This window comes from Actinia tenebrosa, unplaced genomic scaffold (genome assembly GCF_029948245.1).
Source record: "Actinia tenebrosa isolate PJP-AT-01 unplaced genomic scaffold, QUT_ActTen_1.0 PGA_scaffold5__44_contigs__length_20552954, whole genome shotgun sequence".
Taxonomy (NCBI): Eukaryota; Metazoa; Cnidaria; class Anthozoa; order Actiniaria; family Actiniidae; genus Actinia; species Actinia tenebrosa.
In genome coordinates, this window is record NW_028292582.1 from 14,297,150 (window position 1) to 14,311,321 (window position 14,172).

The 14,172-nt window shown below is 37.1% G+C and overlaps 1 protein-coding gene across 2 annotated transcripts in view; it reads left to right on the forward strand.

Annotated features, from left to right (window-relative positions):
• The first annotated feature begins 748 nt into the window (after nt 1-748).
• The window catches only part of LOC116297084 (E3 ubiquitin-protein ligase NEDD4), a 42,428-nt gene continuing 29,004 nt past the window's right edge, over nt 749-14,172 (forward strand). Inside the window, exons 1-21 of one of the 2 annotated variants that reach the window (XM_031705234.2) lie at nt 749-872; nt 990-1,075; nt 2,204-2,288; nt 4,207-4,245; nt 4,372-4,425; nt 4,698-4,748; nt 5,056-5,111; nt 5,495-5,586; nt 6,009-6,085; nt 6,601-6,722; nt 7,285-7,408; nt 7,666-7,743; nt 8,019-8,129; nt 8,214-8,312; nt 8,537-8,591; nt 8,924-8,982; nt 9,311-9,376; nt 9,860-10,023; nt 10,421-10,489; nt 10,864-10,985; nt 11,372-11,442. In XM_031705234.2, the coding sequence (XP_031561094.2) occupies nt 840-872; nt 990-1,075; nt 2,204-2,288; nt 4,207-4,245; nt 4,372-4,425; nt 4,698-4,748; nt 5,056-5,111; nt 5,495-5,586; nt 6,009-6,085; nt 6,601-6,722; nt 7,285-7,408; nt 7,666-7,743; nt 8,019-8,129; nt 8,214-8,312; nt 8,537-8,591; nt 8,924-8,982; nt 9,311-9,376; nt 9,860-10,023; nt 10,421-10,489; nt 10,864-10,985; nt 11,372-11,442 (1,713 nt within the window). In that variant the 5' untranslated portion in view covers nt 749-839. The remainder of the gene's footprint in view (nt 873-989; nt 1,076-2,203; nt 2,289-4,206; nt 4,246-4,371; nt 4,426-4,697; nt 4,749-5,055; nt 5,112-5,494; nt 5,587-6,008; nt 6,086-6,600; nt 6,723-7,284; nt 7,409-7,665; nt 7,744-8,018; nt 8,130-8,213; nt 8,313-8,536; nt 8,592-8,923; nt 8,983-9,310; nt 9,377-9,859; nt 10,024-10,420; nt 10,490-10,863; nt 10,986-11,371; nt 11,443-14,172) is intronic. The other variant, XM_031705233.2, reaches the window with a different exon arrangement.

Genomic DNA, 14,172 nt, shown 5'->3' on the forward strand with positions numbered 1-14,172 from the left:
AATCTGCATGCTTTGCGCGCTTATTACTCAATGCGCTCTCCGGGATTCAAACCTATAGCTACGACCGCACAGAAAATTTTTAATGATTTATTCCAAAGTAATTCCACTGTGCCATACTTTCGATACATACATAGAAGCTGTCCGGCGTCGTATGGATTTCGGACCTTTTGGTGAGGAATTTACGCAGGATAATGTTCAATCCAGAAGGCATCAGGGGAGAGACTAGTCGGCCCCTCGACCGTATCTACAGTCAATCCCTTGCACTCTGCCATGCTCGTAGTTAGTGAAAACTACACGGTAACGGTCAAGTCGGGTTAAGCTTGATTAGTTTTTTAAATATTTTTTTATTTTTTCGTGCTTCTCCCTTTTGTGCTTGGAAATGAAATAGGACGGTTAATAAATAAAAGTGAATGACAATTTGGAATGAAAAAACATAAGAGAGAAAGGGAGGAAGAAGGGATGGATGGATGGAAGGAAGAAAGAGAGGGATAAGGGCAACGGGGTGAAATGACAACGCTACCGGACAGACAAAAAACGACGAAAAAGAATGAGGGAAAAGAGCGAAAAAGTACGAAAAAGTACGAAAAAGAACAAAAACAGCGAAAAACAACGAAAAGGAACGAAAAAGAACGAAAAAGAATGAAAAAGAACGAAAGAAGGAAGAAATAAATGATGAACGAAAATTAACTGATGTTGTATCGAACAGCCCCCTGGGTAAGGTGGTCGTGGTGTCCTGGGTCTAGTTTCAAAGACGGGTGTAAACATGGCGGCCATTACTATATGGAATAAGAGAACATTTGACATCCATTAAACCATCCTGCTGTAACAACCTGTGCAATATGCCTGTCGTACACGGCCTTAGGGAAGATTTGGTAAGCTATTCTATGCATATGACTAGAAAATACTCACAATTTTCTAGTATTCAAGGCGGTTTAGCCAACACAAGTTAAGCTTAACAGTCTTCTCTCATGTTCTTAACATTTTTCTAGTTTTCTGGAAGAGATAATTTAAAAATACTACAAGTTGAAATACTTAGAGCCACTGGTTTGGCTAAAAAAGATATATTTGGTTTAAGGTAAGGAAATGTTCTGCGTATTTATTGATGCTACTAATTATGATTCCAAATATAACGTCACGAAACTATACACACGTCGAGTTGAGAGTTTGTTACAAAACTGCGTACTTTCACATAATTTCATATTTTTTGAATTAAAATGATATAAATTTTACTTCGAATGCTAAAGATTCAAATAATCCTATTATTGTTACTTCGATTTTTACACTATAATAAAGTTCAATAGTTTGTATTAATTATTATTTTGTAAACAGTTCACCGATGATATCATTGATATATTTATACTCTAAATTCTACGCATAGCTTTTGTTGATTTTTGACATATTTTTTAATTTTTTAAAACTGTAAAATATCAATACTCTGAATTTGACATACTTGTGTATTTAGACAAGTCTGCAATATTATGTTGATAATGTCTACTAAGATTTTGAATGATTTTAATACATTAACTAGATGTTACATAACTTACAGGAAGCTAATATATACAGTATTATTATATCGTCATTATAATGATCTTTGAACTTTAGCATGTTTATTTTTTATGCCTTTTTTGGGGTATTTCTGAGCTCTTATTGCTTGGACATATATATAATGACCTAGCAACAACAAAGTATGATACTATGTAGTTTAAAGTATTGTACATAATAACAATAAATCAGCTCCAGGCCAGCTCTGTTTCATCTTGTTTGAAAATATACTATGTTAACATATTATAGTTTGAAGTAGTAATTTTGGGCATGGGGTGGCATAGCAATGAGAGTGCTTACCTCTCACCAACGTGATCTGGGTTCAATCCATGCCGAGCTCAGTGTTGTACAGGTGTATGTGAGTTGGTTATCTCTAGTGCTCCGAGGGTTTTCTCTGGGTTCACTGTTTTTCCTCCCTCTGCAAAAATCATTTTCTAAATTCCAATTGGAATTTCAGTGGATACAGAAGAGCTGCTCTGTGGAAATGCCACTGTTGAATCCCATAAGTCATTGTTATTGTTGTTGTTGTTGTTGTTGTTGTTGGGACCTTAAATAAATGTCTCCGACAATGATTTAAAACTGGACATTGTTCACCCAGTTCATTGAAATAATTAATATTCCCAGCCTTACTTCAAATCTAATATAATCTAATATCTTATAGTGATCCATATTGTAAAATACATCTGTATAGAGGAGATGTTTATCATGGAAGTATTGCTGTTGTATCAACAGAAACCAAAAAGAAAGTAAGTTTAAGAATTTCAGTATAAATAAGCTTTAATAGAATGGCTAAATTATACAGCTTCTCATTAATCCCATATAGGTAACTGTCCAATTAGTATATGTAATAGGACTCCATGCTAAAATTGGATGAGGCCGTAGGCCGAGTCCAATTTGGCAGTGAGAGGAAGTTTTCGAGTCTAATTACTTCTTGATTGGGGAGCATGAAATCCCTTTACCTATTAATTATATAGCTGCCTAATTAATCCCATATCAATAAGACCTGTCCAATTAAGAAAATAATTGTACAGCTTCTCATTAATCCCATATACATGTAGGTAACTGTCCAATTATTTTCTTAATTGGACAGGTCTTGTTGATATGGGATTAATTAGGCAGCTATATAATCAATAGGTAATGGGATTTCATGCTCCCCAATCAAGAAATAATTAGACTCGAAAAATTCCTCTGACTGCCAAATTGGACTCGGCCTATGGCCTCATCCAATTTTGGAAGTCCTCTGAATTTTCCTCGTCCAATTATTTCTTAATTGGACAGCATGGAGTCCTATTACATATACTAATTGTACTGCAATCTCAAAAATATTTAGTCTAAAAAATGTTTAGTAATTTATGCAAGGGTATTATGTGGATATTATTTGCACTTCATAATATTCTTTACAGCTGGTCAGATATAAAAGTAAAAGGGAGAATACTTTAATATTTATGCAGAGCATAGAATATAACGGCTGGTCATTAGAGAAACCGGTCAGAATTGGAGCTTGGTCAGCCAAATCTTTGCCTTACTGGTCATCTTAACCAGTAACGTTGAACCAAAAACATTTTATGACAGAACTAAAGCTAATTTGGATGGTTACCATGAGCAGCGAATGATCAGCCATTATTTTGTCCTGTTTATACTCTTGTCATTTCCCAAATACTTCATTGTTATGGTGCAATATCTTTACCATTTATAATGCTGGGCTTCAGTGAATATTTTTGAATCTCATTATCTGCTCCAATTGATGATAAACACTGACCATGATGAGGTGTCAACTTTAAAGAATGTTATTTCTGGACCTCAATCAACTGTTACTTATACACCTATTTCAAACATCGTTGTTGGTCAGAGATCTGAAATCGGAAATCTGACACCAAGTGGAATTGTGGGGACTGAGTATATTCTCATTAAAAATTAAAAATTCACTTAGCCAGGCAATTCGCTAGTGTAGGTCATTGCTCAAAGTTGACAGACTGTACGTATTAAGATGACTTGTTGTAAACTTGTATTTGAAATCACAAAACAATAAGCCTGAAGTGAGATGACGTTTTACCCCTGTCTCTAGACCATAATCCTTTTCACACTGCTTTTGTTCTTTAACTATGACTATTGTTCCTGTATTCTCTAAGGAATGAAAGATTTTAATATGAAAGAATTTTAAGAACTATTATGGTAAGTCAGGGGTAAAATGTCATCTCGCTTCAGGTTTATTCACAGTTAAAACCCTTCATTTCATTTGTGTATCAGATTTCAGATCTCCAATCAACAATATATATATATATATATATATATATATATGTAACTATACAGCCATATGCATAAACTTTGACCCTTTTATGTACATATTATGCGAATATATCAAAAGTATGTCAAAAATTATGAGATATCATCCCTGATATTTTTTTCAGAAAGCCCTAGTAGTAGACAACTTGAAAACAATATGAGGGATGATATCCCATAATTTTTGATATACAGTACTTTTGATACTTGTATATACATGTATTTAGCTATATACATGTACATATATAATCTGTTATATATTTCCCTTTAACTGGTAGCTTAAATGAATACTTTGCACCCACAAATCATGCATATAATAAGTACATGTATGATACTTAATAGGTAATGTATGTAATATATAATTTTTTTTCTGCTGTTTTTCAGACTCTCAACCCAGTTTGGAATGAAGACTTTTATTTTCGAGTAAGAATGCGACAGTAAATAAATCCATGCTATAGTATTGATGCTTTGATGATTAATATACATGTATTAAGATAATTGATTAATTTCTATGAGTTAATAATCCTTTATTATAATTGTAATTTCCAGGTAAACCCTATTGATAACAAGCTCCTTATTCAAGTTTATGATGAAAATAGAGTGGTAATATACTTCTTTATATATTTACAGTATATTATACAAAGTGCCTATTTACAGTATTCTTCTGTCCAAGTTATTCTATGTGCCAAAAATGATTGACCTTTTTCATTTCAGACCATGTTTCATTACCTAGAGTCTCATTTTTTTTGATTCATGGTTGAGCACAAGAAGACAAATAGACATTGATATAACTCAAACAAATAATCTTATACCCAAGAGAATGACACATGGTCTAAAAGGTAGAACCATGCCTTTAACGTTTTGCTTTATTGCAGACAAGAGATGACTTTTTGGGTGAAGTGTTAGTCCCACTCAGCAATCTTCCAGTAAGTATTAATAAAGCTTTTGAATGTAACCACAGTTGGGTAACATCTGTATTACAACTGGGTACATACCTGCAACTGTACTAATAGTTTGAAACCAATTGAACTTTTAGCACTAACATTAGACATTACAGTAGCTTACAAGTTCATGTTCTAGATGAATACAATGCATATATTATTATATAGTAGTGTATTGTTTTATATTGATGTATGTACAGTATTGTCTTGTCTTCTTTTGTCATTCTATTGTTTCTAGAACATTAACAAACTATACCTAACATTATTTATTCTACTCTTACATTCTAACCAGACAGAGGGACCTAATGTGGATATCTTGGAAACAGATATGAGACTCAAACCAAGAAGGTGATTATTATGATAATTATTATTATACTTGACGAGTTGATGTATACAAGGAATTCCATACCGACTGGGTAGGGGGGGGGGGGGGGAGATTATGGCTGTTAGGGCCCACATCACCTGCAGTATGGAGTGAAAGATAAGTAAAAATACCATGACAGAGATTTAAATGTAATAATTCCTATCCTGGTTGAGTTTTTGTAAAGGCCCCCATGCCACCCACTTTGGAATATTTTGTATCACATTCCAACATGTTTTTTAAAGCAGTGAAGAGGAATTAAAAGTTGAATTGTAACATTGTTATAATAAAAGATGTCGTCAGTCCCAACAATAGCTATGATATCACCATGGATTCACCATACACTTTTGTCTTCTGTCTAACTGTTTAGTAATAGGTCAAGAGTGAGGGGCAGATTATTCTTCAAGATGTACTATAAACAGGGTCCTTTACAAAATGCAGCTGATTCTATACATGAAATAGGTGAGTCCATATAAAAACTCTATATTTATTTCCATCTTTTGATTCTTCATATCCATACTGTATCTCATAGCTAATATGGAGAGCACCCCCATCTACTAGCCCTCATCTAGTACTACCTGGAAAGTCCATAAAATAAAGTACATATTTACCCTTGCATCCCATTTTTTTTATTTAAGGTATCAAGGGCAGACCCAGGGGGATGGAATGGGTGGCTAATTAACCTCCCCCATTTTGAGTTTGAAACTGATAACAATAAATAATAAGGTCAACTCTAAGAAGGTCAATGTATTACGACTTTGTACTGTACTTTGTACCAGCCACCCCCTTGAATTCCTTTAGGATCCATCGCTGCATATCATTGAATATATATTTTCTTGATATGTTTAATATTGTTATTTCATGGTTGTGTGTCATGTACCCAGAGCAACCACCACCACAGGAGCCTATGGACATACTAGAACCACCAGAGGCTCCTCCTCCAATGGAAACAATATCGGAGGTAAGCGATATTACATACCTTAAATGTCTGTTCAAGATGTGATAATGATCAGAGGCATTATTTTGAAGCAAAAAAAACATTTGTGATTAATAATGATTCTATGCATTTCTTCAACCCCCCACACCCCCCCCCCCCCATTACCAATTCCTGGATCCACCTCACCTAATCACTACCTTTACTCTACCAAGATATCCTTGCATTCTGTGTAAAATGCATAATAGCTATCTACCAGCTAGATCCAGTATCTTGGATAGTATTGTTGTTGTGCACTTGCCTATCACCTCTGGGGTCTCAGGTTCAATCCTCAAAATATCATGTTGGTAAAGTTTGTTATGTTTCTCCCTTGATTCAATGGTTTTCCAAAAAGCTAAAAATTATATGTGCAAGTTAGCTTGCCCTGACTTACAGTAGATTAAACCAGAAGTTGTCTTTTCTTCGTCAAGCCAGAAGGAACATGAAAATGATTGATATATATGTACATGTACTGTATAATGAAATCTTATGTTTTGTATTAGTCGTTACCAGCTGTTGAGGAGCCGTCATTACCAGCAGGCTGGGAGGAAAGACAAGACGCTAATGGACGTACATTCTACATTGATCATACTACCAGATCAACATCTTGGGTCAGGCCAAGAAGGTATGTGGTACTACATCCATAATAACACTTCAATATTCAGTAATATTCACTTACTTGGGAAGCTTGCCTGTGTCTATACTATGTTGTCAGATCAATGGCTTTTCAAATGTTTTACAGTTAAGAAAAAATGATGTACAGTAGTAGAGTTTGTAAAAGAACTTGCTAAGTTCATTTCAATCTGTAGTTCAGCCATGCCCTGACTTAGATCAGCTCAGAGGTTGTTTCAGGGTTCATCCTGTAAGTTAGCCATGCCCTGACTTAGATCAGCCCACAGGTTGTTTCAGGGTTCTGTCTATGAGTTAGCCATGCCCTGACTTAGATCAGCCCAGAGGTTGTTTCAGGGTTCTATCTGTGAGTTAGCCGTGCCCTGACTTTGATCAGCCCATGGCTGTTTCAAGGTTCAATCTGTGAGTTGCTTTGACTTTCTTTCAGGGTTGAATGAAATTGAAGTTTGATTTTCCTTTAGTTAGTAAAAATATTTTCTTAATGCTTAACTTCAGAAACATTATCCTTCTTTATAAAATCATGCATGCTGACAATTTGTTCCTGTCTGTCTTAACAGTGAAGCAAGCCATCAGCAAGCACTACAACAAGCTGAAAATGGCAGAGCAAGGCAGTTTAGGATCCGGCGGCACCTTAGTGTGGAAGAAGTTGACCCTGCTGATTCACCAGAACCAACATCACAGGTTAGCTTAAACACACATTACACAGACATCCTTAGGGATGTCATGCAGTGCTTCAGAGTTGTGTGGCAACTCTAAGGTCATCTGCTCAGGACCCAATCAACTGTTATCTTTATTAGTCATCATACAATGCTTCATGACAGAGTTGTGTGATGACCCTTAGGGTGTGAGTGTAGGAAGTTAAAGTTAGCGTGTCATTCAGGGATGTTATAGATAGGGTCAGTCCTGCTTTTGATATTTTGATTGTACTTTACTTACAGACTGGTTTTACAACTCAGCCTACTGTCTCAGAAGAGACAGATACAGAAACTAATGATGCCAATGATACCAGTGATCAAGTTAGTAATCAACAAGTAAAACAGCTTTTTCTATGCTTTGATCTGTAATAAAGTATGAAGTGCGAGTTGGCTGTGCACATGGTTGGCATTAGCAACCATGCTCTATCCATTTCAGCAATACAGCACAGTTCTCTACCAATCAGAGCATGCATGTACATGTACTGTCTAAGCTTTATAATACTAGTTACTGGCAGTACTGCCTGTATTTAGGTGTGTATGCTAGACAGTAGTGGCTGTTAACATATGTATTTCAGCTGTGTTCTTGTCCATTGCAGCAGAATGTTTCAAATCCATTACTTGAACCCCTACCACCTGGATGGGCCATGCAGAGAGCTCCAAATGGCAGAATGTTTTTCATCGATCACAACACCCAAACTACATCCTGGGTTAGTATTGCCAGCAAATCCTGATCAACCAATAAATGTAACATATCTAATTACAGGACTGTCTGTTTTTTTATCTACTCTCAGCATGACCCACGACTTTCTTCAGGAGCAAGTCCTTCAGCACCCCTCAGCTCGTCCCCACCAAGTTCTGGACTGTCCAATCAAGACCTAGGGCCACTCCCAGTAAGTATTAGACTAATAAAGTCATTTCAAAGTGTGTTATACTTTAGACCCTTTTGATAAATCCAATAATGCCTTATATTCTGCATTTGACGTCAAATTTATTCTTTTCAAATTATTAAAATAAAAAATAAAAAAGAAGACATATTTAAAACGAGGTAATATAGGCGAACATTTTGTCCAGTCTTCAAGTACAATTATTAAAAAAATAATTTTTTTCTTGTTAGGATGGATGGGAAGAAAGGCTTCATTCTGATGGAAGAGTCTTCTACATTGACCATAGTAAGCATTAAGCACAAGGCCTTACACCTTTAGTGGTTTTTGTCGTACATAGAGTGGATTTCAGTTGACTATGATATGGCATGGCATCATGGTACAGAATGCAAAAGGACATCCTTTGAACCAATCACAGTTCACAAAATCTCTGCTCATCCAATCAGAATGCTCAGGCATTGCACAATCATGGTCACTGCATGGCACACCTGTACCTTGGAGTTTTCACAGTCAATTAATTGAAATCTGCTCTTAAAGCACACCACTTTTCTAATATTATAACAATGTTTGAAGAATTTCGATAGTCATAACTTGTACTTACAAGGCATGATTATTTTTAGCAACAAGATCAACTCAGTGGGAAGACCCCAGACAGCAAATCAAAAAATCCAAGACTCAGGTAAGACAAACATGGTTACATAATCTGTCACAATGTAAACTTAGAGCTATTGGATGGGTTAGCGTTTTCGCTTATGGTATTCCCGCTCTAACTCTACTCGCATATTACACTGCCTGGGAATCGAACCAGGGTCACATTGGTGAGAGGGCATCCACTAGCAGCTCACACCAAACCTTCCAAGCATGAGAGAACCAAAATAGCAACTACTGACATACACTACCAAGTTTGAGAATCCATCTTTGGTGAGGTGTGTTTACTATACTTTGCCCACACCCATCATGGATGATGACATTTATGGATAATAAATACAGTTATTTTTGTTGAACAGGTCATACCATATTCCAGGGACTTCAAGAGGAAATGTGACTATTTTAGATCCAAACTCAAGAGACCTGTAAGTAATACTTCTATCTTTGATGAAGCAAGTGTAGTAAATTAGATGTGCTGCCAGCAAAACAAGAGAGAGGTCCTGCTCTAAGCCTGGCCTTGGCTGGACCAACACTCATGATCTTAAAATAACTGAGCAATTTGTAATTACATCTGCAAATGGTTAGACCTTAACATGGATTAGATGATTACCTTAATGGTGGTTCTAATCAACTAGAGCTGTTAAGATAGGTTGCATCACTATCAAGTGTCATTGTCTATAAACAAAATTGATTTAGTTTTATTTTATTTACTGTACATCTGTAAATACCTTAAAATGGCGCACTGATAGAGCGGGGAGGGGTGGGGGTGGGGGGGGGGGGGGGGGGGAGGAAGTGTGTACCTTGAGCTTCCAATATACCAATATTATTTTATTGTCTTGGTACTTTATCATTTGAACATCAGTTAGCTGTGTAAGACAACTGACTTGTTTTTAATTGTTATTTAACAGAGTAATGTTCCCAACAAGTATGAAATCCACATCAGACGCAACAATCTCTTGGAGGATTCATTCCGTGCCGTCTTTCTAAGTATTCGTAATGCTGATATATTGAAGAGTAGGCTGTGGGTTGTGTTTGATGGTGAGACAGGGCTGGACTATGGAGGGGTACAGAGGTAAGTCGTACGGCCCTTTCAACATGTAGGTGGGAAGGATATTGCTTGGTATCAATAGGCTAAGAGTGTAGAATAGCACCACCCATTGGCCTGTAGGCCGACAGCCAGTCCTTTGTCAGACAATTGTTGGCAGTTTAACAGTTTTGTTTTGTTTGTTTGAATGGTGAGTTGGATAAAGGCCGACAGATCAGCAGAAGTAGAGAGAGAGAAGGTGTACCAGAGAGTAATATATTGAAAACTTGCCAATCGGTTGCTAAAGATTCCAGAGAGACCGGAAATGACGTCCATTGATAGCAACCTAGGATACATTTACGGACTGACAAAAACTGCATTCTGAATTAGTGGAATCTGGATTTTCCACATGTCTTCTTTAATTTTTGCTTTGCTTTTTTTGCAGAGAGTGGTTCTATTTGCTGTCTAAAGAAGTCTTTAACCCTTATTATGGGCTATTTGAATATTCAGCAAGGTAAACCACCTACACAATAATCACTTACTGTATTAGCTTATCTGGTTTGCAGAACGCGTTGCATAATGGGGCTGTTTTAGAGAATGAGACTTTTTTAAGATATTTACATGGTGTCGTTTTCGTTTGCTGAACGCGAAAAGTGATAGGAAACCTTAAATGTGCTATAAATTTTCCAGTTTATTTCCTTTCTGTCCCTCAAAACAGCTCCGTGTAGTACAACGCATTTCTACAACTGCGTAGAGGCCCAATACAAAAACTCTCCTAGCGACCACTTCGAGAATCTTCCAAAGGTTCAAAGATGGATAGACAGATTTTACACTTGCCACCTTAACGCGATGCCTCAATTTGACATGTTGATTTTCGTTCTTTTCCAGTGACAACTACACGCTTCAAATCAATCCCAACTCTGGTCTTTGTAACGAAGATCATTTGAACTACTTTAAGTTTATTGGAAGAGTCGCGGGAATGGCGGTATATCATGGCAAACTTTTGGATGGTAAGAAAATGACAGAGTATAGTGTGTGTGTGTGTGTTAAAGGGTGTGCATAGAAGGGTGAGGATAGACATAGGAATTGATGGTTTTCAACCATTCCCAAGAGAATTAAATAACAAAAGACACAACGGCTATGTTGGAGTATATAACAAAATAATTCATTGACAATTCTTTTGTTGAAGTCCTCCAACATGGCCGACGTGAAAACCATCAATAAGGTATACATGGGTAACGGTGGGTTTGGGGGAAGGGCTGGTCCGTATTTTTTTTCCATTTCCTTCATTATATATTTTCTCTCAAAAGCACTCTTTTAAGAGGAAGGATATATTTCAATAGAGGCCACAATCTAATATTATTTATACAATGTTTGTTTGTCTATTTTCTTTCAGCTTTTTTCATTAGACCATTTTACAAAATGATGTTAGGGAAAGCAATAACACTGATCGACATGGAGAGTGTGGTAGGTATTTCTCCTCTCCACTTTCATTTAGTTAATGAGTTGAAATCAAGCGAGTAGTATATTCAGCACCGTTCGAGCCCGGTTTTTGCGCCTGAAATGCGCCTGAAATGCGCCTGAACCGTTCGCGCTCCTGATTGGTCCATTTGATAAGTCGGAAATGACGTCAGGATTGCGCCTGAACTCATTTGCATTGCGCCTGAACTGAAATAGATTCCTATTGGTCCGCTCGAACAGGTGGAAATGTATGACGTTACAATTTATTAGCATTGCGCCTGAACCGCAAGTAATCATATGTTGAAAGGAGCAATCTTTATCATTCTTCCTCTCCTCCTTGCCTTTACGATATCACGTAGTTACCGATCAAGAGACCTAAACCATGAAGTTGAGAAGTGGTCGTGTTCTCAAACCTGTACTGTTCAAACGCAGAACAGGACAAAAAGCAATAGCAAATCTCGTGAAACAAATGAGAAACTTAAGCATTGATGAAAAAGACCAGAGAGTTGAAACTGAGGTTATGGGGGACCTAAAGACATTTTTCAGATTTTTATTCTATCAATGCTGTGAAGACCTTGGCAACAAAGTCAGGTTGACGGACATAGAAAGAGTCCAAGGACGAAAGCCAAATTTTTACGAATTGATAAACTGGAAAGCAGATAAGTTCTTTTGGCTAACGACCTTTCAGGAAGCCCTGCGTCGTATGCAATTCAGACTTCCCTTGCCAATATTTTTAGAAGCTTTTGATGTTTTTATGAAGTATGAACATGGTTCAGAAGATCCCGAGTGCCTAAGACCAGTCCTGAGAAACTACCTCAACGAACTTTACAATAATAACGACAGTGAAAAAATGATTCAACTGATGGAGGAAATAAACCAAGTCAAAAGCCATGCCTTTTCAGTATCTGACAAGAAAATCTACCTCCAAGAGCTTGCTAGTGACTTGACATCACAAATCGTCAACCCTTGGTTCACCAATCACTCCAATATCATATCTTGGGATGATTTTTTCCAAAACTCCAAATCAAGAATTTGCTATATCCCTGAAGCCAATGGTGGGCGTACTGTGAGAAAACTGCTTCTCGCGACATGCAATTTTTCCATGTTTTCAAGCCCCAGCTACCAATACAGGATTCTCAAGACTGGAGAAACTTTCACTAGCCCCGAAAAAGACATCCGCAAGGCATTTTTCCTCCACAAAAAGTGTACGGATAAAAATGCCCAACCCATTGCATGACATTCAGAGAATTTGAGAACTTTGAACATTTAAACTATTAACTATCATGCCGTGTACTCTAATAGTCAAATATTATAATAAAATTCTTTGAAATCTCAAACAAAAGTGTTTCTTCATTAATCGATTATTGAAAAGAGCTCCACACTCCCCAAAACACTGTGCGCGCTAAATTATGAGCGGTATTAGATATAAAGAGCGTGATCCATTCAAGCTCTCGATCATTTGCTCGAAATCATGGACCCCTTCACATTTGCCGAAAAGCAACTTATTTTGATTTACGCATCTGAAGTGTGTAAACAGCTCCACCAAATTGATGAAAATCAGTGTTGTGGCTGTAAAGATAAAACTAGTAACAGCGAGTGTCCGATGCTAACGGAAGATGAAAAGATAGAAGTCAATTTTGACTTGGCCCTAAAGAATGTGATCCTTAAAGTAGTAAATGATAAAATTATGGCGAACATGTCACCATTTAGATTATCCTATACCACAAAAATTGGACTCGAATCATGGTTGCGGAGCGACCCAATCTCCTCACGTCCTGATTTACAGAAGAAAGTCAAAGGCACCGTCAAGATCGTAGGCATATATTAAATGGCGTTCTCCGATAACATCAGCAATTGTTTAGAAATATATAAGAACCCCAGCACTAGACTACAACAATCATTTCTCATGTGGTGGCTGCTCATGCTGTTTACGATTATTCCTCTGATCTTTTGCTGGGTACGAGACTCTTATCGCTGTCCACTTTGGAATATCCACGAACAAGTTGATGGTGAATATCGACATCAAGATGTCCAGTACGATAGCTCAAAGTATCTCTTGTGTCGACAATGCCGTGGTTGTGATTGTCAGTGATGAAGTGGAGATGGTTGCCAGAGCCAAGATTCGATACGTCATTGAGTTCTTTTATGTCGAACTCTGCCGGAGAGAAATGATGAAGAAGCTGACAAAAGAGTGTGAAGGATGCGAAAACGATTGGCCAAGTCAGCGCCATCATATATGTTTGATGACCAGTGATCATAATTTGTGGACTTTTTACTTTGACGATGTTAAAAATGTGATCGATTTAAACATGATGCAAGATGTGTGTGCAGATCTTGTCAAGCTGGTGGATGTGTCTATGTCCTCAGAATGGGAAGCCTTTGTTTCCAACCTACCAAGCATGAACTCTAGTGTAGCAATGATGATAGCAAGTGATATGTCATTTCCCGATAGATATAACAGACCGATTGTGAACTTTGTAAATGACATGTGTGATGTCAAACAGAATACTCGTGAACTATCTTCAGAACTATTCAGTGAGTTTGTAAATGCTATGAAGAATTAAATAAATGTTACAGTTTTCGTATCGAGAATCATTTTTTGTCTGACTCCAAGGGGTAAAGACATGGGTTGTTTTCCACCATCCTATCAAATCGGTATTGAACGGTTATTTAATCGCATACGCTGCATCTTAGCGTGCTGTGGAGGGACGATTGTAGTCAAAAACTCAGAGTTTT